The 24,035-nt window shown below is 45.6% G+C and overlaps 2 protein-coding genes across 3 annotated transcripts in view; one reads left to right on the top strand and one right to left on the bottom strand.

Annotated features, from left to right (window-relative positions):
* The first annotated feature begins 441 nt into the window (after window positions 1-441).
* Window positions 442-23,115, top strand: ATP1B1 (ATPase Na+/K+ transporting subunit beta 1). The gene is made up of 6 exons (XM_014857644.3): window positions 442-582; window positions 4,920-5,048; window positions 16,072-16,227; window positions 17,836-18,020; window positions 20,616-20,696; window positions 21,691-23,115. Exons 1-6 carry the CDS (start codon window positions 486-488, stop codon window positions 21,952-21,954), a joined length of 912 nt encoding a protein of 303 aa, XP_014713130.1. The 5' UTR covers window positions 442-485; the 3' UTR covers window positions 21,955-23,115.
* NME7 (NME/NM23 family member 7) overlaps window positions 22,923-24,035 on the bottom strand; it is a 227,262-nt gene continuing 226,149 nt past the window's right edge. The window contains exon 13 of one of the 2 annotated variants that reach the window (XM_070497394.1): window positions 22,923-23,207. In XM_070497394.1, coding sequence (XP_070353495.1) covers window positions 23,175-23,207 — 33 coding nt within the window. In that variant the 3' untranslated portion in view covers window positions 22,923-23,174. The remainder of the gene's footprint in view (window positions 23,208-24,035) is intronic. The other variant, XM_070497395.1, reaches the window with a different exon arrangement.

Genomic DNA, 24,035 nt, shown 5'->3' with positions numbered 1-24,035 from the left:
TTTCTCGGCTCGTGGCCGGCGCTCTTGTGCTGCGTTCGCAGTCCGTTTGTCCGTGCTTCCCTCTGACTTTCTCGTGCCCCCTGTCTGTCTCTGCAGAGGTCACAGGAGGCGGGGGCCGAGCACGCGTCCCGAGGGGCAGCTTCGGGTCCGCAGAGTCCCCGAACCCCCCAGGGCGAGAGGAGCGCGTGGCGGACCAAAGAGAGCCCGCGAGCGGCCGCGCGCCCACCAATAGGTGCGGGGCTCGGAGCCGCCCAGCCTGCGCGGTCCCTCCCTCCGCCCCCCGCCCCCGCCGCCGCCTCCCCCTCCTCCTGCTCCTGCCTCTGCTCCTCCGCCGCGCGTCTGGCACTCGGAGAGCCGCAGCGGCAGCGGCGGGTGCGCCTGCGGAGAGCCAGGCCGGGGACGCCGACCGGCAGCCGGGGAGGACGCGAGGGCGCACGCCGCAGTCACTCACCCTCAGCGCCCGCGGCAGCGGCTGACCCGCCAGCATGGCCCGCGGAAAAGCCAAGGAGGAGGGCAGCTGGAAGAAATTCATCTGGAACTCGGAGAAGAAGGAGTTTTTGGGCAGGACCGGTGGCAGTTGGTGTAAGTACGGGGTCCGCAGCTCGCCCCCGGCGCCTTGTCTCTCCCGGGCGGCGCATCCCCTGCGCAGGCTCTGCAGACCGCTCCGCACCCGCCGCGCTGGCGAGGGTGGAGGGGTACCGGGTGGTGGGCTCTGCTCGGATCGCGCCCGGCAGGGCTTGTCATCCTGTGCGGAATGCGGAGTCCCCAGGATGGGCGCGGGCTGGGGGCGGGAGCACGCCAGGCAGAGGGTTCTGTATATTGTAGCCGGCTTGTCCTGGTAATTTGCAGTCTATCGGAGCATCGCTTGAGCCCTTCCCTCCTGGGAATGGTGAAGCTCCGGGAGACTAGATATGTCTCTTCTGTAGTCATGTCCCAAGTCCTTAAAAAAAAGAGAGATTGAGGCTGTGAGAGAACCTCATGAGGGTAACGGGATCTAATGCAGGCGGGGTTGCATGCTATAGCACCTTTCTTTTAGTCTAAATATATACCGCAAAAGGCGGGGGGTGGGGAATCCGTCCACACTGCAGTATTTCATAGCGATGCCCAGAGTTTCCCCTGGTGACCTCCCCTGGAGTCATCGCAACCCAGAAATGGCTCATGAGGCTCCGAAACATGGCAAAGGCTGGTTGTTTTCAGTGTCTACACAGATGCACAATCAGTGGCTTGGGTTGGTTATAGTGAAGGGTTAGGCTAGGAAATAAATGGCACAAAGGCAAAAGCAGCTCTTCTTTTGAGATTTTGGGCAGCCTGTTGCTTGGTTGGATGGATGTTTCTTTTTCCCATTGAAAATTAGATACCTTACTTGTTTTCCACCTCCCTACACCGGAAGGGTGACATGGTTTTTTTGAAAAAGGTCATTTTGAAGGGCAGAGTTGTAGGCAAATCTATAAGAGTCGTGACTGCGGAAGAGAGAGAGGGAGGGAACTCCCCTCTCCTGCATCACCTCCCCCTCCTCCTCTAATATCATCATCACCATCGACACCACTAGCACCACCACTGCAGCCACTGAGGGAGCCCTGGATAGGGGCTGATGCCCTGCTCCTGATTGGGAGGCTCTCTGGGCATCGGCAGGAGGATGAGTCAGGGAAATAGTACTTGGCTGACATTTTGAAATGGAAGAAGCTGGATTATATGATTTGTGTAAAGAAAAAACATGCGGCCTGTGGTGGGTCTCTCTTGATTGAAAAGTAAAGGGTTAATAATGCATCATACTTCAAGGTTAGTCAAGGTGAAACCTCATTCCAGGGTATAACTGGGGAGCATAGGTCGCCCTGAGCCATGTTAAATGTAGGTCTTTAAAGTGATGGCTTATAGCTTTTATTTTATTTCGGGGAGACCATGCTCTTCAATGAGATTATTGCCATAGTTGCTCGTGCATAAAAATCGCTCTCTGTTTTGTTACTGTGGAAGGGAAAACCTGGAGAACTCAGGGTATGTGTCCGGTGAACAGCTCCGGGCCAGGGCCATCTCCTAGCAACTCCTGGTAACTTGAGTGAGGCCTGGGGGGTGCACTGTGGAGTAGGGCCCCCTTTCCCAGATTTCCCGGGGGTCCCTGCCCTGGTGGTCTGACCCCTGCCTCATCACGCGGACCAGGGCTGCATTGACTCCAGGCATATTGTGAAATTTGCCCTCTAGTGTTTTCTTCTCTCATAAAATATATTTCTTTCCTCATTCCAATTCCAGAATAATATTTGCTTTAGAGGGTACGGCAATATGGAACGACTTGTTCTTTAAGCCGACATTTAATGGGGCAGCACCTCTGTATGACAGCAAGAGAAGAAGAGAGAGAGAGAAAGTGTGTTGTGTGTGAATGAATATTTGTGTCCTGATACCACATCCAGCAAGGTGCCAATGCACTGATTTATGAATGTAGATCCCAGGACTGGTGTGCTTGTCTCATCTTTCCTTCTGTTTTCCAAGGTGCAGATACTGGGCTAAAAATCCAGTTTTTATTTTGCGCTAATATGTCTGTTGCTTTCTGGCAATGTAAGAAACGACAGAGCTCCTTAGACAGAGAAAGGGGCAGCAGTTGCTGTCTCCCATGGGGAAAATGCCACCTTCCCAGCACTGGGCCCAACACAGATGCCCTTGGGACGAGGGCAGGTTGCCCTTGGCTCAGTTTTGCTTAAGGTAGATTTTCACCAAGATGGATGCAGGAGCCTCGCCTGTCACCTGCTGGAGAAATGGCAGTACGCAGGTCACCTGGTGCCGTCCACGTTTTTATTTGGTTAATACAGGCATTGGTGGCTTTTTATGTTTGCTGCTGGGCCCAGATGCCATTTTTTCCTTCTGCCTGTGACTCTTTGAAGGGTACTCTTTTTTTGTTGTTGTTCTAACTGGAAAACCTCTATATTACTTGTATTTTTTAAAAGGAAAAAAAATTGCTTAAAAGGAAAAACTGCCCCTAAAGCTTATCTTCTGGGTAACTGTGGCCGGTTGGTACAATCTGTCCAGCTTTTTTCCGAAGCAGCCGCTGGTGGCCTGCGTGTTGGTGAGCCCACTGCACCGGCCCCGCCAGACCTGCCTGCTCCAGTCTGAACACGTGACCTCACAACAGTAATGGGAGACTTTGTTAAGTAACGTCTCGGTGCAAAAGAGAAAAATTCCTCGCTTGTAGGCTGTAGTATCAGGCAGAATAGAAAAGCTCTGTCTTCTTAAATTTAATCAATATGCTTGCAAAGTGGCTTGTTTTTCCATTGCTAAATTTGTATTTTAAATTATAGCCTCATTTACATACCTTTTTATGTTGTTAGCATTAGGTGTCTGGAGTCCAAGGAATGAGTATAAAAATGCTCCAGTTGTTGGAAGAGCCAAATGTGGTTAAGCTCAGAACACCAAGCCAGGGTGGGGGGCGGCAGAAAAAAAAAAAAAAAGAGGCTACAACAGTTCTCTTCCTGACCCTGTTACACCAACTCTGGCACCTCTGAGGAGCGTTCCCTGGAAAAATTTTCCAGATCTCCTGACGTCACGGCCTTGCCATTAGCCTGCCGCTGCTTGGATACAGAATGCGGCGCTTAACCCCTGTCCTGCCATGAGGCAGCGTCCAGCTGGGCAGCCGTGGCGCCAGCTCATACAGTGCATTTTTCCTTATCTTTCCCTTTTTCTTTGTTCTTTTTTTCTTTTTTGATAGAGGAGAAAAGCAATTATGATTAAGCATTTTGGTGTGGTTTTATGTGTGGTTTGCTTGTTTTTATAGCTCTTGAGCATGGTTTCCCTGAACTCTTTATTTGGTGATGGGAAAGAGGGGCTTTTAAATATATCAAGAGGGCATCCTGGCTAGTTCCGCCCCACTTGCACACACACACTTCTTTTCAAGAATACTGTGTTCTGTAGCATTTTCCCAAGGACCCCAGGCTTTGCTGCACGCGATCTGGACGCTGCGAGAACTCCCCACAGCACCCCTGGGCAGTCCTGTTTCACACCCATAACCCCTGGTGCGCCATTCCCCCTTCTGCATTCCCGCTGAGTTGTTTGGCTGGCGCAAGGCTACCGGGCGATGCCTAGTACAGCCTGTTACGATGCGGCTAATCGGGAGATAATCCCTGTAAACTGGTAACTGATAGCCTCATTCCATCTGTGAGCGGCAGGGTTTTCTGTTTCTCATTTTCCTGCTTTTGCAGCTCTCGGCCTCTGTCCTGTTATCCTGTTAACTGTGGGAAAAGAAAATGCAGCCCATCGAGTCAGTCATTACTCTGTGTCCAGGCAGAGGATGAAATAAAAGTGTGCTTGCCATTTTTACTCTAGCATTTCCTTTCTTTTTCTTGTTTGGTGCCCCTGAAGGGAGAGTCATGTGCCTAGTCTGTGATACAGATCCGAGGCAGCGGGGTGTTATAGAGCTGGGGCTCTTCCCACGGTTTCTGGGTGTCCGTTACTCCTCGCAGCATGAAACCTCGCAGGCATTTGAGCATTTGGAGAAGCAGCAGAGCCTGGCTTGTGGTGCTGAAATGTCGAGGGATAAGCAAGCACAGAAAACATCCGTCTCTAAGGGAGTCTGCTGTCATATGTGAAATGCATTGCATAAGTGGACAAACACAGCCCTGGATTTTATTGGTGATCTTCTTGAAATTCTTTTCTTTTTTATTTAGAGAATGAAATGATTTCCTATAAGGAATCTTAGTTCTAGCTGAACATGCCCCCCACCCTCAACCACCCCCAACACGCACACTATAATGGGGGCTGCCCATCCCCCCATTTTTCCCTACCATCTGGGAGTGGGGTTCACCACCTTGATCAGTGTTGAAGAAGGAATCCCTGAAGACACCACCCGGGCGGAAGCCCGTCGGTCTCTGGGAAGACTTAGACAGGCGTTCTGAGCATGCGCCTGCCTCACAGCTGTGTTCTCTTTGCTCTCCTTGCAGTTAAGATCCTTCTGTTCTACGTGATCTTTTACGGCTGCCTGGCTGGCATCTTCATCGGGACCATCCAGGTGATGCTGCTCACCATCAGTGAATTTAAGCCCACATATCAGGACCGAGTGGCCCCGCCAGGTAAGATGAACCTGAATAACTTCCGTTCTTCCAGAGGGGAAATGGGTGTCACTTTTTCACTTGAGGAAAATTTCTTCTGAAAATCATGTGTAATATAAGAGGAAGCCAAGCCTGTAAAGGACAGATAGGGACTTCTCTCTGATGTGGCCACATCTCCTGCCTGCATTGCAGGCAGAGCTCCTGGGTTGCAGACACCTCATTGAACGGCTCTGCAGTGAGGGGGCAGAGCCCTGTCCTCCACCCAGCCTGCCCCCCCCCCCCCCCAGCTCTGGGGGCCCCCGTGTGGCCTCAGTCTCTTCATTCCTAACACCCAAGGGGTCGGTCAGTGGGATCATGACAGGGCCTTTCCAGTTCTCACACACCTGCTTCACTTTCTTGAGGCGACTATGACTTGGATAAATCGTTTGAACACCTATGTTGGCTCCTGTTTTTAAAGGTTAACTTCTTTTCAGGGGTGATGAGAAGCTCTGAAATGGCCAGCTCCTCACAGGAGGAGGAGCCATGACTGCAGGGCGCGTTCTCCCACCTGCTGTTGACTTGCAGTTTGACCTTGAACAGAGCCACCCTCTCTTTTCACTTCTCAATCTTTATACCTGTTTGTTTAATAGGAGTCTTATTGACCAGCTTTCTGGACCTGCTTTGCAGTTTAATTAACTAGCTCTTTTAGCTCTGAAACTTGGGTTGACAAAGAGGTTGGCATAGAAACCTGCCACCTGAGTGCCTGCCAGGACTCGGGTGCTGGCACTGTTGAGTGACGTGCACTGTGTGCACGGATGTGCATTTGCACACGGGTCACTAGCCCCAGGAGGGCCCCCTGCCGTGACACCCAGTACTAACAAGGACAAGACAGTGGAGTGACCACAAACGTGATTGTACTGTTTGTGATTGCACGGTCTGGCTCTTCTAGAAATCATTGTCAGGAGGACCTAGAGAGAGAGAAAATGTGGCATAACTTCCAGGTTCTCACTTTATAAGTGACCTTGAGGCTGCCTCTGGGCGGTGACAATGATGTGTCCCCTCTCCACTTTCCCCGGGCAACAGTTTAGTAACAGCTATGTGTAGGTGACAGTCTTGAGGCTGTCTCCATGGCACTGAGCAGCAGCGGTGATTAAGTGTGCCTACCCGTCACAGACTTGTCATGTCCACCTCCTTCTTGGGTATGGGAAAGACTGTCGGAAGAAAATCTTCAGGCCACGAAGATGGCAAACATCATCTTTTAGTTCCAAGTCAAATAATCCTGTACTGTAAGAAAAACCCGAAACATTTCCAGATAAATTTAGATCTAGGGGGTTTTGGAAGTGGAAAAAGAAAACATGTAAGTATATAAAATGACTTAAACCCACTTAATAATCCACAGTTTCCAGCAACTACTTCCTGAAAGAGGTGGGTGTATGGAAAGGTTGCAGCACAGAAACGCAGGATCGGAAATAAATGTGTTGTGCGCTGGCTTCTGCACAGTAAAGCTCGGTGTGTGTTTTCGTGTCCTCTGTTGGAGTGTTGTATGGTAGCATTCATAGTCGTAATTTCAATTTGTGGAGACCTTTTATTGTATTGTTTTTCCATTTAAAAGCTATTCTTCAATCATGATATTTTACAGTAAGTCTTATACTTGAAGTCAAAGGTGACCAAAAAGTCAAGCATTTTCTTTAATTTCTTAAATTTAAAAAAATGTTCCTTGACCTTGAAGAGGCAGCCTTCAATAAAATTAAATGTTGTCTTCAGGTTCTTGCAGAAAGGGAAATTTCACTTTCAAAAGGAAACAGCCCGAGTGCGGGATTTTTACGTAGGGCCTTGCAAATGACCTTGCCGGGAAAATCTGGTGAGCTGTCAGTCCTTCCAGCACCCTCCCTGCCTCCCGCTGCTTCCTCCCAGCCCCTTCCTAAAAGACACATTCTTCGTACCTATATTTAGTGTCCTTGCAGCAGTTGGACTGACCTGACAAACCGTGGCTTCTCCGGAGGAATGCTGCTGGCTCATCTTGGAAATATGCATTCCTGTCCTTTGGTCTGAGTCACAGGGAAAGTGTCTCCTCAGTCCCCCAGCTTCCCTTCGTGTTGCCTGGTTCTTTGTCATTTCTCTGTCTCTCTTCTTCCACATCCCCTCACTCATTTTCTTGCCAGGAGAGTCTAGGTCGAGCTCCCCTTTACCCTTGCCTCTCCAGGGGACGCGACATTCATTTGAGAATGGGATGGTCTCCGAGTGCCCTGAGGGACCCCAGCTGGTCCCTCCTCTTGGCATCTTTCAGTGCAAATCTTAAGAATTTGTCTTTTTGATAGGCAGTAACAATTCCTTCAGGTCACAGATGGAACAAACGTATGGAGGAACACCATGGCGATTTGGGGCTTCAATTTAATATACCCTAAGCCTCTATTTTCCTGACAGTTGAAGAGGGAAAATTGTGTATTCGAGTCAATTGAACCTAGTGAGTGCGAAAGAGGTGGTATGTCATTTAAAGATTGAAAGACTTATTAATGCTATTATTAACTGATTCGAGGCATGAACACAAGGCTGGCCTGGCTGGGTTCTGACTGCCCCTTGCACGCTGGAATACCTTGTAATTAGATCTCTTCTGAATAATGTGTGAACGTGACCAAGTTAAGTGGTGGTAATTGTGCAGTATTTGGGGCTGTGTGTCTATAATATTGGATAACCTGATAGGTGAAACATGAAAGTCTCAGAGAAAGGACTAAATCACAAAATGGAAGTGACATTTAAGAAGAAATGGACAACGTCCAGTTTCTTGGCCGGAGCAGTGGTGGCCATTAGGGTGTATGATGTTCCTCACAGAGTCATGTTGCTCTGGGATGTTGGAACCGACCTGTCTACTCAGCCTGGAAGGTATGGGCTAGAGCCTCAGCTGAGATGGTAGGTTGAAACATATTAAATTGCTATTTTTGGGCTCAAAAGCCATTGCTTATTGCAATTTCATGTTGCCTAACCTCAGCGTGAAAGCAGCCTGAGTTCCTAAGCCATTACCCGTCGGTTTGCAGTAAAGTTGACCGAGAAGGAAAAGCAGGGCTTTTGGAGTTGGACACAATTCCCACCATTCCACACACTTCTGACTCTCGCTGAGCCTCCGTTTTCTCATCTATAAAAGGGGAATAATACCCTGTGAGGATTAAAGGAGGATGAAATGATAAACGTGTGTGAAGTGAGTGGTACTTTACAGAGGCGTAACTAAAGGGTGGGTGGCTCTCCCCACTAGCCTCCGTTTTTACAGCCCTGCTTCGCTGGAAGCGTAGTTCTTCTGGCTCCTGAAGTCCGTGTTCCCGGGCTGTGAGCTCTGGGGATAGAGCAAGGATGCATCGTACACTTCTATTTCCATGAAGTTAATAGAGTCTTAGCTTTTCTTGACAAGCAGGAGAAGTTGGATTAGGAAACACATTTAAAAAATTGAGTAAATTTAAGTGACATTGTATTTGTTCTGTAAGCTCTCCCTTTAAAATCCCCGCCCCTGTTGGGTTAGCCCCTGCCAGCTTTCCTCCAGGGATACCCCCTCAGGAAGGTCCTCAGTGGTGCTCAGAGGCCTCCCCTCCCACTGTTCGTGCTGTTGGATCTGGAGATGCTGCTGTCGGCCATGCGGGAGCAGCCCCGTCCCGATTTGACTGGGCTCCGGGCTGTGATGGGAAAGTCCGCCTTCCATCGTGCTGCCCATCCCCTGCCCCGTGCTCACTTCGCAGCAGTGGAAGGAAATGAAGGTCACTGGGTGTCAGCCGGTGGGTCCAGGGCAGATTCCCAGCTGCCCTGCTTCCTGATGAGCAGGTCTGAAGGTATTCCACTCCTCTCCTTCTGCTCAAGGTTGTGGGCGGCTTTTGGTTTTGCTTTGAAGTAAAGATGGCTCAGCGCTGGAAGAATGCGTTTTAAAAGGGTCATATTCTTGGTGAGATGGGAACCAGAGGGACCAGCAGGTGGGTGAGGACTAGCAGACCACACTGGCACCCCTAGGAGTTTCGGTTACATCTTGATTGCGAGAGAGAAATATCTTGTCTTAAAATCCATTAGGGTACAAGGCATTATAATTCAAATCTCAGCGTGAGTAAGCAAAATTCTTGAGAAGGCATTACATTGATTTCAGAATTGCTTTTTTTCAAGCTGCATCACACTCCTATTTTTCTCTCTCTCACTTGAATTTCAGAGGGAGAATTGGAAACACTTGGCTTCCTTGTACTTGGGAGCGATTGTTATTTCAGAGTGCCAGTCAGGTGTTTTTCTGCTGTTTCCAATTATACTCCATTGATCTGTAATCCAGGAGCTGATATGATAAATACTCAATGCTCGCCAGGCCCAGCTGCCTCTCAGGCTCCTGCTCCTTCTCTCCTCCTAGCCTCAGATGGATCCTGCACCAGCCCCCCAAATCCCCCCCACCCGGCCCCCAGAGTCTGAGGCTGTGGATGAGCTAGCACTGGTGGCAGTTGGGGTTTCCAGAAGCTACTGCCCAGACTCAGTTTGGTGAAGGGTTTAGGGCGGCAGACTGCAAGTTCTTATTCCTCAGAGTGCCCCAGCCTTGCTTTTTTGCTTCAGCAACTCACTTACCCATGTTCCTATTTCTTCATTTCTAAAGACCAAGATACAACCAATAAGTTAGCTCTTGGGTACCTAACAAGCCTAATGATTAACTTAAAAATATTCTTGGAGGTATAGAAAAATGGATCCTCCAGTGTATGCTCATTTTAGATGAGAGAGCAGAGACCCCTGATAAATGGGACCAGGTAACAAATTCCATGGAGGGATGAGGCGGGGTGTAAAAGATGCTGAACTGGTGGAGCTTCATTTAGGGCTTTTCTGCTGCGCTCACCTGAGGGAAGGGCTCTGTCGTAGCAGGTGGTCGTGGAAAGAGCATCAGCTCATGGTCTCCACTTCTAGGTGATAAAACAGGATGGGCTTGGACTGATTGATGCCATGGTTATTCAGCTCTCATCCTAGCAATCTTGTGACCTAAGGGCCCATCTGAGGCTGACAAGACTGGAGAGAGGCTGGGGAGATGCAAGGGGACGGGGATGATGCTCCAGTGGCTTCAGACCAGACTAGTGTGTCTTTCCCCACATACACGCAGGAATACACGTCATCAAATATCATGTATAATGTGGTGTCTTATTTCAGGATATTGGTCACTTCGCAAATGTGTATCTAGACGAGTCAAATATACTATATGTGCTTGTTCTGAAGTTTGGCCTTGAATAAAAAAGCATAATGAATATAAAATACTAGAATTTGGCTGGAACAGTGGTAACTTTTATTTCACTGGGAACATGCACAGTTATGAGCTGTACAAAATATCAAAGATATGTCCCTATGAAAGCATATGCACTTTTGAAGATAGATCCTCAGAACTAAATAATTCTCTGTTCGTCTAAAAATGAATATATGACGACAGGAAAAAGTCTAATGGTAAAGGGTAATTCCGTAAACGGAGAAGGGCCTTCAACCCGAGTCTGTGGCTTTTTGCCTAGATAGGAGAAAAGACTTCCATGCACCGAGGGTTGTTGAACATCCAGATAGGCTGTGGAGGGAGTCCAGCCACTCATCTTAGAAGGACTTTTCATGGGGAGCAGGTTCTCTGGCGTGAGGAGGGTGTAGCCATGTCCCTGCTTGGAGGCAGGGGGCTTGAGTCAGCTGATCCCACGTCACAGTCAAAAGCTGAGCCTGAGACAGAAGGTGCGGCAAAGGCAGCTAGTTTCCAGAAAGCACAGAGGTGCCTTTTTTTCCAGTGCCCTCTCTGTATTTTGTTAGGTAAATTGATATTAGTCCTGCAGAGGTCAAACAAAAATTAAAAACAAAAACAAAACCCATAAATATCTTAGTGGCACTTGAAGGAGGAAAATGTGTGTGTTTGTGTCTATATATATATATATGTCTACGTAGATAATGTATGACTGTGTATAAAATCATACCCCGAATTTTTTTTAAATGAGAAATTACTTCTCAATGTGGAATACACAGGAGACACACGATATGGAGGTGTTGTGTGCATGGCTACGTTTATAGGTGTGTCTTTGCTTCCTGTGCTCTTGTTAGTTATGTGGGTACCCTCCTGGAGGATTCTATGGAAGATGATGTCTGTTTGGTCTAGTGATATATTAAATGTATTAAATGACAGGTACAAGCATCTGTGCTTTGAGATTTGTTTGAGTAACTGTTACAAGGTTAAAAATGGGTGCATTCTAGTTTAAATACTTTGAACTCATAAGTAGATTGAGAAATTATAAACTTGCTACATTATAAACCTAATAAGAAACAAAGTACTTCTTTCTTAATGAAAAGCCTTTCTTTTCTCTCTCCTTTCCCTTCCTCTTTTACTTGTTGGTTGCCCCTCCTGCCATGAAAACCTGCTAAAGCCGAAGACTGAGTGTTTTCCTTATTTGTTTCTCAAGAGATGGGGGACCAAGAAAAGGCAAATGTAACTCTAAAAACCAAGTGCGAAGCCAAAGGTTTTTTTTCCTTTAAACTCCAAATCTTACGTAAAGTTGACATATTCATTAGAAATCAAATAATTAAAATTTCAGATAGCCAGATTATTACTTCAGTCCTTTTAAGTGGCTTTATTAAATAAGAATCAATATATAATTTAAGGCAAATGGTCATAGCAGGGCAAAGCTGTATAGAGCCCAGCATGGTTCATGTTGATTCAAGGTCAGAAGACAGGAGAGGCAAAGGTTAGATGTGTTTCCCAGAATACAATCTGAAACCACCAGGCGGCGAGTGGGTTGTTCTGCTATCTTTGGCCTCTGGGAGTTCCCAGCAAACAGAGCTCATCCTCGTGCAAAGGTATAAGTAACAATTTTAAGGAGTAGGCAGTGTGGAGAGGGACAAGCTGAAAGTATCCAGTCTCGTCTGCAAACAATGGATGAGGACGCCAGGCAGCAAGGTGGGGTGTGCGCAGCCCTGGGAGAGTGTCACCATTGCTGAGGAATCTGTGTGTGGGCTCAAAATAATAAGGAAGTTGCCAAATCCACTCCCATTCCTGTCTGTGTCTTCTTTCCTTTAGGACTGATAAAGTAAATGATTTAAAGGGTTTAGCTATCAGGTCAAGGGCGCTTCATCTGCCTCTTGTAAGTAATTGCTTTAGAGAAATGACTTTTGAGAAGAGGAGTTTTCCTAATGGGGTAGAGAGGATCTCATCAGAGAACTCTCCTAGTTACGATGACCCAGAACAGGACAGGCCAGGGGATTGATCTCTGGTGGCTTCCAGGAAGAGAAATTCTCAGGCCAGCAGGCTCTGGACAAAGAGAAGAGAGGAGGCAGAGGTGATGGGTGATAGGGCAAGAGACCTTCCAGAAACGTGCGGACAGAGAGCAGAAGAGCCCACCAAGGAGGTGGTGGCCACAGTGGACTCAGGTGGCCTCCTGGGGCTTGTGTGTGCATGTATGTGCTCCACAGGTGAGGGCTTAGAGGAAGGAGCTGGTTGTGTGACCTAAGTCCAAACCATTTATGCTTCTTTTCTGGAAACATTCAGGTCAGAAACTGAGTTTCTGAAAAGAGTGGTTGCTAAGGCTTATGTTAGTTACATCTTCAAGACCCTTCAGCGGCTCCAGAGGGAAACGTTAGCCTCCAGAAGGCAGTAAGGTGTGGCTGAGCTTCCTGAGCTCATTCGTCATTCCTGGGCTCCCTCCTCTGCCAGCGTTCCTGTCCGTTTCACCTCTTGTGTTCTTGGTTTCACCAGTTTCTGATGCTTCTCTGTACATAACACGGCCACTATTCTTCAAGCGTCTTCCATCTGCATTTCTCTCACATGCTGACATACAGGCTTGGCTGGGCTTAGATCGTGAGCCAGGCTCACGGATGGATTCAGGCTCTTGGGTGGGAATTGGTGTGATTCTATTGTTTCTTCTTTACCTTATCTAGAGACACGAGACCAGTTGTGTATAACTGTTTTCTTGGCCAGTGGTACCCTTGTGCCTGTAATGGTAATATCTACTATTTCCATAAATCAGCTCTTAGATGATTAACAGCAGAGGTGCTTGCTAATGAACAAGGCTGGTATAAGTCTCTGGGTAAGCACGAACTGAGTTCTGACCATAGCTCTTAGACTTCTGAAAAATGCACTTGCTAAGTGCCCTTTTGTTAGTAAAGAGCCCAGAGCGCTGGATGAGAGGAGCTGATGCTCGGGGGTCTCGCACGTGGTACCTGGTCTCTTTTAATAGTCAGGACCCTGGACTTGGCGTCATGGGGGAATGAGAAGCACTCTGCAGAATCCCACCTCCTCTTGCTCTCCTTTTTCTCTGGGGGGAGCTGAGAATCACTGTTCCTCTCACACACTTCAAGGAGATGGCACCCTGAGCAGCCGCTGGAAGAGAGAATGCAGAAGGAGCCAGAAAGCGAGCACCGACTGCTGGGGAAGGGGGCCGGGGGGGGCATCGCCATGTGTGCAGTCCCCTCGTGGTTTACGTGCTACCGTGTTTCTCAACAGGACCCTCTCGGTCCACATTCCTCTTTTTAGCTCGCTGGGTAAGACTCTGCGCATCTCACACCAGGCTCGTTGACATTCGGTTAGGATTTTGTTTTTGCTGAGTCACCCGCTCTGCTGATGCACTGCGCCTGGCATCATTGTTACTCATCACGCTGACGTCCCTTCGGTCAGCTGCTGGGTTCTTCCCCGCCTTCCTCCCTTCCGGAAGGTTGGGTGAGACTGCTCCTTGGTTGCTGACAGTTGCTCTCCTCCTCTTCACCCTTCTGTCCGTCCACCACTCTCCTGTCGTCTCTTTCCCGAGCCTGGAAATGGTGTTTAGCCCGGTGAACACAGATCTTCTCTTAGTCCACTTCTGCCCCCCACCCCCACCCCCACCCCCATCACACAGGATGCCTGAAATAGGTCCCGGCAGACGTCCTCGCTGACGCTTTCAGAGGCATTTGCCTCTGGGTTCTCTGGCTGCCCGTGCCCTGCTCTGCCAGTGGTCCCTCTCCTGTGAGTGTCCCTCAAGCCGCCATTCTCCCCTGACTTCATGATTATTCTAGGAAAACACCTCCTCCTCCTGCATTCTGTTAGGCCTCTGGCCCTGGGCCCGCCTCTGTACTTCCCTCAGGTCCAGGCAAGTCACCTTGACTTAAATGTCTTGTTAACAACTCAGACAAGAAGGACCCTCCCTCGCACTGCCTCAAGCATGAAATCCCAGTGGAAGCTTCTACTCACCTTTGTTTATTTTACTTTATTTTATGTTTGCAAGTATTGACCATTTTTATTATATTGCCTCTTTGCTCTATAAATGATCGTAATGCCAATTTTCCAACTTATTAATGTGGGAGAAGATTGTTCAGGGTATATTTAAATTGCTTTAGTCATACAAACAGTTTTCTATGGTTTGTGAGCATTTAAAATAATTTTTAATTGTAGTAGCTTTGTTTATTTTTAACTGAAGATTTTTTTATGAGGAAATTCTGCTACTTCCCCTTTCACTCGTGTCCGTGACTCTTGACAGCTTGCCCCTGAATTCCTCAGGTTCTACCTTATCCTTTTTGAGATGATTCTCAATGTCGCTCTTGAAGTAGTTTTTCTCGGGCAAGCCTCTGCCTGGCTGCAGACCGTCACATGCCTTGTCTCCATCTCATCCTTTCCATTCCTCTGGGAACTGCAAGAATGGAAGGACTCTCCCATTCGGGCCCCTAAGCCAGGCCCTCCTCACTTAACCAGTTTGGAAGCTCAAAGCCAACCTTACTCACTAGAAAAAATAACAGCCCTTTAGACCAGCCCCTACTGACGCCTGTTCTCAGGCCTCACAAATGGTGCTGCTGAAGAGTTCCTGTCCTCTAGTCGTCCCTTCCGCTTTAATTATGTCATTGTCTTCATATCTGCGTCACCATTGCCACGCTCATTCCCTGAAGCAGGGGTTCTCAAACCAGGAGTGCTTAAGGATCTCTTCAGGCGTGTTAAGCAGCAATTCTCGAGTCCCATCCTTAGGGATTAGGATGGGGCGGGTCTGGAGCGAACCTGCAAGGCTGCTTGTTCAACAGGCCCCAGGTGAGAGAGTGCGGCAGGGGCTCGCAGGCGCTGTGCCCAACAGGCAGAGGGCAGGGCCAGGAGTGGGGGCTAGAATGGGGTTGTCAGACTTAGCAAATAAAAATACAGGGTGCCCAACTAAATTTGAACTTCAGATATACCACAAATAATTTTTTATAAGTATGTTTCAAATAAAAAATTATTTGTGGTGTATCTGAAGTTCAGATTTAACTGGGCATCTTGTATTCGATCTGGCAGTCCCAGAATAGAATGCAGTGGTGATTGACTCTCCGCCCATGGCCCCCGGAGTGTGCTTGTAACACTGTTCACATATCTGTCTCAGAAGTCTTGTGATGGCAGAGGCTTTTGGAAATTGAAGAATCTAAAAAGTTGGTTAAAGAGTGGAAATCCAGGGTGCACATACTTGGAATTTTTCCTGGCTGGCACGTGACTTGCTCAAAGTAACCGCTTCCTTTTGGAATGGAAAGCAGGAGTGGAAAGTGCACTTGAAGCCCATATTCCTCCAGTTTAGTTAAAAGACCCAGAGAGCTCTCTGTCGAGTAGTCTGGAGTCCGCTAGACTTTGTAATGGTCATAAATTAATTGACAAAAAGAAGTGTAAAAGGAGACCTCTGTGCTCAAAGGCTTACGTGCTTTAGAGAAGGGAAAGCCACCTGCACAAAATGCTAGCTGGCAATGCAGTCTTTCGAATGCGGGCATGTGGGGGTTCTGGAAAGATAACAGGCTTTGGAGTCCAGCGTACTTGGCTTGGAATTCTGGTTCTACCACTTTTTCTGTGACCTTGGGCCGGGCACTTAATCTTTCTGTGCAAGAAGTATTTTCATTCATAAAATGGAGATAATGCCGATCATGAAATATTGCTGGGGAAATTAAATGGTATATGATATCATTTAGATCTAAATGCCACAGAAGTGATTTCATAAGAGAGGCCAGAATTTAACCCATTCTTTTAGCTGGGTGGGATTAGCACTGTATGTTTTGTACATGAAGAGTCTGCTTTTGAATTATCTTGGTTGACTGCCTTCCCACGAATGATTTCCTCAGTGTTTTTCTAACTCTTTTCCTGCTCCAGGATTAACACAGATCCCTCAGATCCAAAAGACCGAAATTTCCTTCCGTCCTAATGATCCCAAGAGCTATGAGGCGTATGTGCTGAACATAGTCAGGTTCTTGGAGAAGTACAAAGATTCGGCCCAGAAGGACGACATGATTTTTGAAGAATGTGGCAGTAAGTAGACTTATTTTGGGTGTCTGTGGCTGGTTAATTCTTATTTCTTGTTTCTCTTTGTTGCTTAATGATTGAAAGGTACGCCTGAAATAATTAAAAGACTGAACTCTGGCCATGTTGAGAGGACACTTTTTTTAAAAAACACGCAGACATTATGGTGTAGGCTTGGATGCAGTGGGAGAAACAGTGTAGCCTCAAGTCTTACTGGCACCTGCACTTGAGAGGCGTCTTCCTTTAAAACACTCCCAGCCTCCTCTGCTCTTTATTGCTCAGACTCAGACCGCACTACAGTTCTGGTTCTCTTACAGCCATTGATTTTGAGAAGTACACTTGCTTATATTTCCAGATTTCTGCCCCTTTCCCCCATCCCTGTTCTCCCTACAGAAGAGAGCACAGGGCTCCTCTCACCAGAATGACCCTTTGGAGTGATTAGCTAGAACTGCGCTGATATTGATGGAGGAGCATTCAGTCGGTACATTTATAGACCCTGGTTGGGATGGGTAACGAAATATGTCTCAGGCAGCTGAGCATCTGGATAAGGAAATGACTGATGAATGGTAAGGGATAGCTCTTGGTTCATTAACCCATTGAAATGAATACGCATGCTCCTCCTTGCCGGAGTGTGAATTTCCCAGCTATGTTGTCTACCCACCCAAACACGATACCTCTCTGAGTTACTAAGTGATAGCAGAACTCAATTCAAGCATTTACCAACTCCAGTTCTTTAAATGGCAGGCCGGCCGTTGCTTGGTCGCAGTATGGGGTGAATTGCCATTTTAAGTCATTTTGAAAAGATTTAGTAATTTAAAAGGAACACTTTCACTAAATGGTTCTCATTAGAACTTAAATGAGGTTTTCCTCTTACTTTGCAGTAATTAAAAGGCCCATATGATAATTAGGGTAAATTACTTCATAGGAGATGGACTGAATTGAGGCTTTGTTATGGTATGAATCAAAAATACAATAAAATTTCTCAGGTGAACAAATGCTTAAAAATTCACAGCTTTAAAAGGCAAAATCTCAAAAAAACTTTTTTTTTTAAAAAACCTTGAATTGTGGTTGAAAAGGGAAAAAACAACTCTTTTCTATTCCCTCTTTACTGTCTAACATGCTAAATGGGCATGGCTCCAGGAAATTCTGATCAAAAAACTTGCAGTTCTGAAAATTATTGACAATCCTTTTAATTTGTGTTATAATTATAACGTCCCTGTTGTGGAGCCAAGCTGATGATGACCCGTGTAAATGATGCTGCTCATGAAGAGTGATCCAGTTTCCTTTCAGTCTTCTGAATAGCTGAGTCATCCATTATTTAAAGGAAGGGAAATATTGCCAGAGACCAAACATCGTGTGCTGATCATCAAGTACTGTGAAGCCTTGCTGTGGGGTCATGTGTCAGCTGTTGTTTTTGTTGCTTTAAAATACCTTTTCAACATGAGTGAAGAGATGAAGTGGCTTGCTGGAAATCCTTGCTGAATTCAGACAATGCCTTAAATGTCGAGTAGCAGTGTCTTAGCATAGGGAACCGTGACGAGAAGGAGCGCCCCGTCCTTTCTCAGTGGCGCTAAAGGAGTTGTTGGTACAATGTGAAGATGGTGTTTGCATTTTCAGGTGTGCCCAGCGAACTCAAAGAACGAGGAGAATTTAACAACGAACGAGGAGAGCGAAAAGTCTGCAGGTTCAAGCTTGAGTGGTTAGGAAATTGCTCTGGAATAAATGATGAAACTTACGGCTACAAAGAGGGCAAACCATGTGTCATTATAAAGCTCAACCGAGTTCTGGGCTTCAAACCTAAGGCAAGTAATATTTTAAATCCTAGAATTTAGCTGAGCCATTCACATTTTGGATAAGGTACTTAAACAGTATGAGAAGAGAATAAAAGGAAATTTTAAAATACACTCAGTGGCGATTTTGAAGCCTATTCTGTAGAGTAACATCGAAAACTTCTGTGTCCACTTTGAAATTCTTGTAGTTAGGTCAATTATCTCATTTTCTAAAGTTAGAGAAATTCTGAGTGGCAAAGCCAAATTCCGAAGTCAGTCCTGTGGCCCTGCCCTGTTCTCAACACTTCTGCTCAGCATCCAGATAATAGTTTCTATTATGCAAACTCTTCCGAAGTAAAAATAGGAAAAGATATTTCTAAATTTAAAAACTACCTGCGTGTACCTGCAGTCATACTCTGGTTTTGGTGCTCTTGGAGCCAGAGTATTTAAAACAAATTGATAATCTGAAAAAACAATTTCTTTTTGCTGAGTGATGATTTCATTGCAAAATTAGAAGCTGAATACTATGAAGGTGGAACTTTGATAACCATGCTGTTGGCTTTTGACATCATTGTAGCTTATAACAGGTAAACATTACTTGAGATCACTGAAAAGTGGCAAACTGCCATTGCTTACCATTTGGTGAGATGATAGTAATTCTTTAAAAGAAGGAAAAGTGTATTGGTGTTCTCTCTGCCTTTATGAAACTGGTTATTTCATTCTTTCCTTCAGGTCATGAGTAAATAAAGCTGTCCTTTTCCCTTACTCATGGCTTCTTCAGCAGTTTCCCCACTCGCCCGTGTAGGCATTACCATTATGAGTGGTTTTCCAATCTGATAGGACTTGACTGCTGTATATACTGTTATATGAACAACCTCACTTCATTTCTGGAATCTGGCTCTTTTGTTCATTAATTTTCTATTGTTTGCTATTAATTTGTTTCCACAATGCTTGTTACCATGAACAATATTTTCAAAAGAAAATCTCTATGGAGATGGAAAGTTTTATAAACTTAACTGAAGGATGCATCAGAACTCTTCTACTGCCACCAGAGGCAAAAATGGACCAGTGGGTGGATGGATGGTTGCCTGGCTGGCTGGCTCGATGGATCTCCTACAGAAATTAACATACCTCTGAACAGAATTTTAATCTTCTTTCCTCTTAGACTAGGATATCATGAGAGAAAAATGGTGAGAACCATGATAGCACACTTTTGGTTGATATTCATATTGCTGGGGAACACTTCCCCAAGATAAATCAGCTATTTGCCATTGAATGGGATTGGTCTGATGTGTTTGAAGGAACAGTAATCCTAATCTTTGTTCTCTGAATCCCTCACTTTTGGTAATTCCTCCTCATAGACATCGAGTGATACCTGTAACCCACAGAGGCGGTCCCTCTAGTCTATCGTGAGTCACGTCTCTTCCCACGTCTGTAGGGATAATCTGTTAAGTGATGAACTCAGCTACTCATTCTTTTCTGTCCTTTTTTTCTTTGGTCTCCAACTTGGTCATCCATTGCCGCTTTCTAATTCATCACTCTCCCCCCACCCCAAATCCTCAGCTCTTTTGTTGTTTGAATTATTTGTGTCAGAGATGGCAGCACCCCAGCATCTCCCTTGATGTGCCTATTTCCTCACCCTCAGAGGACAGAATCTGGAAACTTGTTTATCAATAAGCATATTCTCTCAAATTTTTAAAGATAAATCTATTGCTGGCAGAAAGTTCCAAGAGAGTCAAATCTAGACGATCATTTTCTTATATTCCAAAATGGAGAGTAATGCCAAAAATATTAGTTCCTTACTGACGGAGAATTGTCCATTTTATCTGACTTTGATTAGACTGTGTATCACATCTCATGTCAAGACTCACGTGCTCTGCTGATATGAGTAAGCAGGCGGCTGTCTTCCAGGGATGTGTGCTCATCACACCTCTTTCTGAGGTAGACTTGAGCCAGGGATATAGGAAGGCAGGCTCTGGATACTTCACTACAGCGGGAATTTTAAAGTGTATGCTGGGTCCCTTCAATGGATTTACCCCTTCACAAGCCCCTTTCATTTAGGGCAATGCCACCCTTACCTGTTTTACTTAGTAGACTTTCCTAACAGAATTGGAAACGCTCCTTAAATGTCAGTGCCTCCAGTGGAGATTCAAAAGCAAGCAAGCAAGCCTACTTGAAGAAGGTCTGCTTGGATGAAAAGGATGGCATTATTTATTCATGGCTCGGGAGAAAAGCGCAAGTTTTATAAAAACAAATGTCAACCAGGTTTTCCATCTAATTATTATAATCTTAGCAAACGAGGAGCTATTATTTCTGGGTTGGCTCGTACTTCTCAGTGTCCTTGAGTAAAGCTTATAATGGGTTAGTCAGAAATTCCATTTAGTACTGAGCTGCATCACAGCTTAATTGTAGTGGCCACAAAACCTAGGCAATTATTTTTCAAACTACAACATGGCCTTTCCTAGATTGGTTAGGGGAATCACTCATTCTGCTATCTCCAAGTGTTTTGTTATTTCAGTTGACTTACCGTGACCAATGTGTACTTGTTTGGGCTACAGATTAGTTTTATTTTTCAGAAATTTAAAAAGTTATTTACAAATTATTGACCAACATGGGTTTTATTTTTAGCCTCCTAAGAATGAGTCCTTGGAGACTTACCCAGTGATGAAGTACAGCCCGTATGTCCTGCCTGTTCAGTGCACTGGCAAGGTAAGGAGACATTTAGAGTTACTGGAGGAGTGGCCGCGGGAGTGGGGGGAAGAGCGCGAATGAGCGAGGTTATTTTAAGTTAGAGGTGAAACTCTCATATGGGAAACAAGAAACATTGCCTCCAGGAATTAGTCTCAAACTTGTTAAAAGAACAGAAGGATGTAGCAAGAATAAAACCGTATGTCAGTTTTCCCAGTGGAACAAGAAACTGAAACATCTGAATTTCATCAGTTAGAATATTGGTTTCTAGAACTGAGAGGTCAACTAGCCCACACAAGTGCTTCTCTGGCCCACATGGTGTCTTAAAAATTGGAGGCCAGCATTTTGTTTTTTTAATCGACAATTTCACATAAAAACAGTTGTGTTTTTGGCTTTTCTTTAAAAAATACTGAAAGATTAAAGTAACAATCAAGATGTGTCCCCTTTAGACTGGAAAACAGGTACCTGATGGATTGTTTTGAGAGAGAGAGGGCAGAATAAAGAAAGGGAATCTCCAAATAGTCCTGTTTTGTGGTGGTAGCAAGCAAAGAAACGGACACAGGAAAACGAGAGGCGATAGTTAAGCCTTTGGCGATAATGTCACTGGAACTGTCATCTGCTGGACCAACACCAACCCGCTGCTGCTGTTCAGTGTTGGTCCTGTTTCTAGCAGGTGGTGTCGGCTGGGAGGAACGCCTGGCTGGCCTTTGCCACAGTTTCCCCCTTTGTACAATGAGAATAGCCTCCTTTTACGACCATTTGTCCCGGCTGCTCTGGATTGGACTGCATATGTGTTGTTTCCTCTTGTGTCACGTACCGTCCTTATGTCCTCCCGAGGTTAATGGTCACCTACTCTTGAAGGTAGCTTTGGAGCAGCCATGTCACAGCATGACTGGCTTCCCTCCAGCAGAGGTTTGCAGACTCCTCCGTGGGATCCAGAGCCTGGTTTGTACGTGAGTACAAGTAGTGATCCAGGATGCGAGCCATTAAAATCTCATTTCCTCCTGGTTTTTAGCGTGATGAAGATAAGGAAAAGATTGGAAACGTGGAGTATTTTGGACTGGGCGGCTACCCCGGGTTCCCCCTGCAGTACTACCCCTACTACGGCAAGCTCCTGCAGCCCAAGTACCTGCAGCCGCTGCTGGCCGTACAGTTCACCAACCTCACCATGGACACCGAAATTCGCATAGAGTGTAAGGCGTACGGTGAGAACATTGGGTACAGTGACAAAGACCGTTTTCAGGGACGCTTTGATGTAAAAATTGAAGTTAAGAGCTGATCACAAGCACAAATCTTCCCCACTAGCCATTTAAAAAGTTAAAAAAGATACAAAAACAAAAACCTACTAGTCTTGAACAAACTGTCATACGTATGGGACCTACACTTAATCTATATGCTTTACACTAGCTTTCTGCATTTAATAGGTTAGAATGTAAATTTAAAGTGTAGCAATAGCAACAAAATATTTATTCTACTGTAAATGACAAAAGAAAAATAAAAATTGAGCCTTGGGACGTGCCCATTTTTACTGTAAATTATGATTCCATGACTGACTTGTAGTAAGCAGTGTTTCCGGCCCCTAAGTATTGCTGCCTCGTGTATTTTATTTAGTGTACAGGACTATAGGTGCACACACTGGTCATTTTTCAAGCCATGTTTTATCGTATCTGTTTTCTACTTTATGTGAGCAAGGTTTGCTGTCCAAGGTGTAAATATTCAATGGGAATAAAACTGGCATGGTACTTTTTTTTTTTCCCTTTGGTTTGGCTCTTTCAAAGATAATGGCCCATCAATGAGCATTTTTAACACACTCCATAGTCTTTTCCTGTGGTGTTAGGTCTTTCTTTTTTTTTTTTCCTGGGGTTGGGGGTGGGTGGGCTGTCATGGGGGAACTGCCCTTTAAATTTTAAGTGACACTACAGAAAACACACAAAAAGGTGATGGGTTGTGTTGTGCTTTGTATTGAATGCTGTCTTGACATTCTTCCCTCGTCCTCCAGTATGTTCTGAGCTGTGTATGAGATCTGGATCGCCCGTCACTTTGGCTGGTGACAGGGCTAATTAATTTGCATTGTACATTTTCTTTTACTTTACTTTTTCCTTTCTCTGGAGGCATCACATGCTGGTGCTGTGTCTTTATGAATGTTTTAACCATTTTCATGGTGGAAGAATTTTATATTTATGCAGTTGTACAATTTTATTTTTTTCTGCAAGAAAAAGTGTAATGTATGAAATAAACCAAAGTCACTTGTTTGAAAATAAATCTTTATTTTGGACTTTATAAAAAGCAATGCAGTACCCCATAGACTGGTGTTAAATGTTGTCTCCAGTGCAAACTCCATGTTCTAACATACGTAAGAAGCCAGGAGTACAGTGCTCTTGTTGATCTTGTATTGAGTCAGGTTAAAACAATGGACAATAAAAGAATGAACACATCCTCATTGCGTGAGTCACTCTTGTCTAAATGCTCCAATCTGGGACTTCTTTACTTTCTATACTGCTAATTATCCAAGATCTTGAAGAAATACTGAACCTGAAAGACAAACCACATGATTTCATTAGTTCCTATGGAAGTTTGGCCTTTTCCACCTACCAGAGGCCGAGAGCTGGGTCTGGACTGGCCACAGACTGGAACACCAAAGACGGCCCTTCCCAAAGAGACTGGCGAATGGGAGGCGGAGACTCAACAAATGAAGCTTTAGTTTAAAGTTCAAGTTTAGAAATATTTTGCAGTGCTGCTTCACTAGGTATGTCTGTTTAAAAAAAAAAAGTCAAAGCTGTTGTTAGTAGTTCAGTGTAAAAAAATGAGGTTAGGTTTGAGGTTCAGTAAATTAAGAAGGTTCATACCTAGCTTTTTGGTTCACGGTTTGGCTTAAGTCCTTATTTAGCCATATTTAAAGATTAGCCTCAGTGTGAACGAAGACAAAAATGAGCTTTGTGAAAAACAATCTTCAGGTATAAGCAAGCTGAAGATTTAGTATCACTTAACCAACACGGGAAATTCCCAAACTAAGACCATGGCATCATTTTTCTGGAAACGGAGAGCCTGTCACACAAAGTCTGTGTAGCTAGAGCTCGAGTGACTCCTTCCCGCCTCAGAGCGGTCCTGAAGCGCCCCTCGGGGTAAGGCTGAAGTGCTGCTCCCCTCTTGCGGACAGAGAGACCTCGAGGCCCAGGGCCATGTCTCTGACGGCACAGCTAATTCAGAAATAGCAGTAACAGCCTGATTCTCACCTTACTGCCCCAAATTCCTAATCCTGCTCATCTCTTCTCTTGTTTATTCTTTAAAAACATTGCTGAGACTGCTATCTCTAGAGCAGCAGGTCGTGGGATGGCAAATTAATACTAGAAGAACAATGAG

Source organism: Equus asinus, chromosome 25 (genome assembly GCF_041296235.1).
Source record: "Equus asinus isolate D_3611 breed Donkey chromosome 25, EquAss-T2T_v2, whole genome shotgun sequence".
NCBI classification, from domain to species: domain Eukaryota; kingdom Metazoa; phylum Chordata; class Mammalia; order Perissodactyla; family Equidae; genus Equus; species Equus asinus.
Note: the sequence above shows the minus strand (reverse complement) of the source record. Positions and strands in the feature narration are given on the sequence as shown.

Coding starts and splice junctions, on each gene's coding strand:
- ATP1B1 (XM_014857644.3), top strand. CDS start 486: ATGGCCCGCGGAAAAGCCAAGGAGGAGGGCAGCTGGAAGAAATTCATC. Junction 16,228..17,835: donor GATTTTTGAAGAATGTGGCA/GTAAGTAGACTT, acceptor TTGCATTTTCAG/GTGTGCCCAGCGAACTCAAA. Junction 18,021..20,615: donor TTCTGGGCTTCAAACCTAAG/GCAAGTAATATT, acceptor TTTTATTTTTAG/CCTCCTAAGAATGAGTCCTT.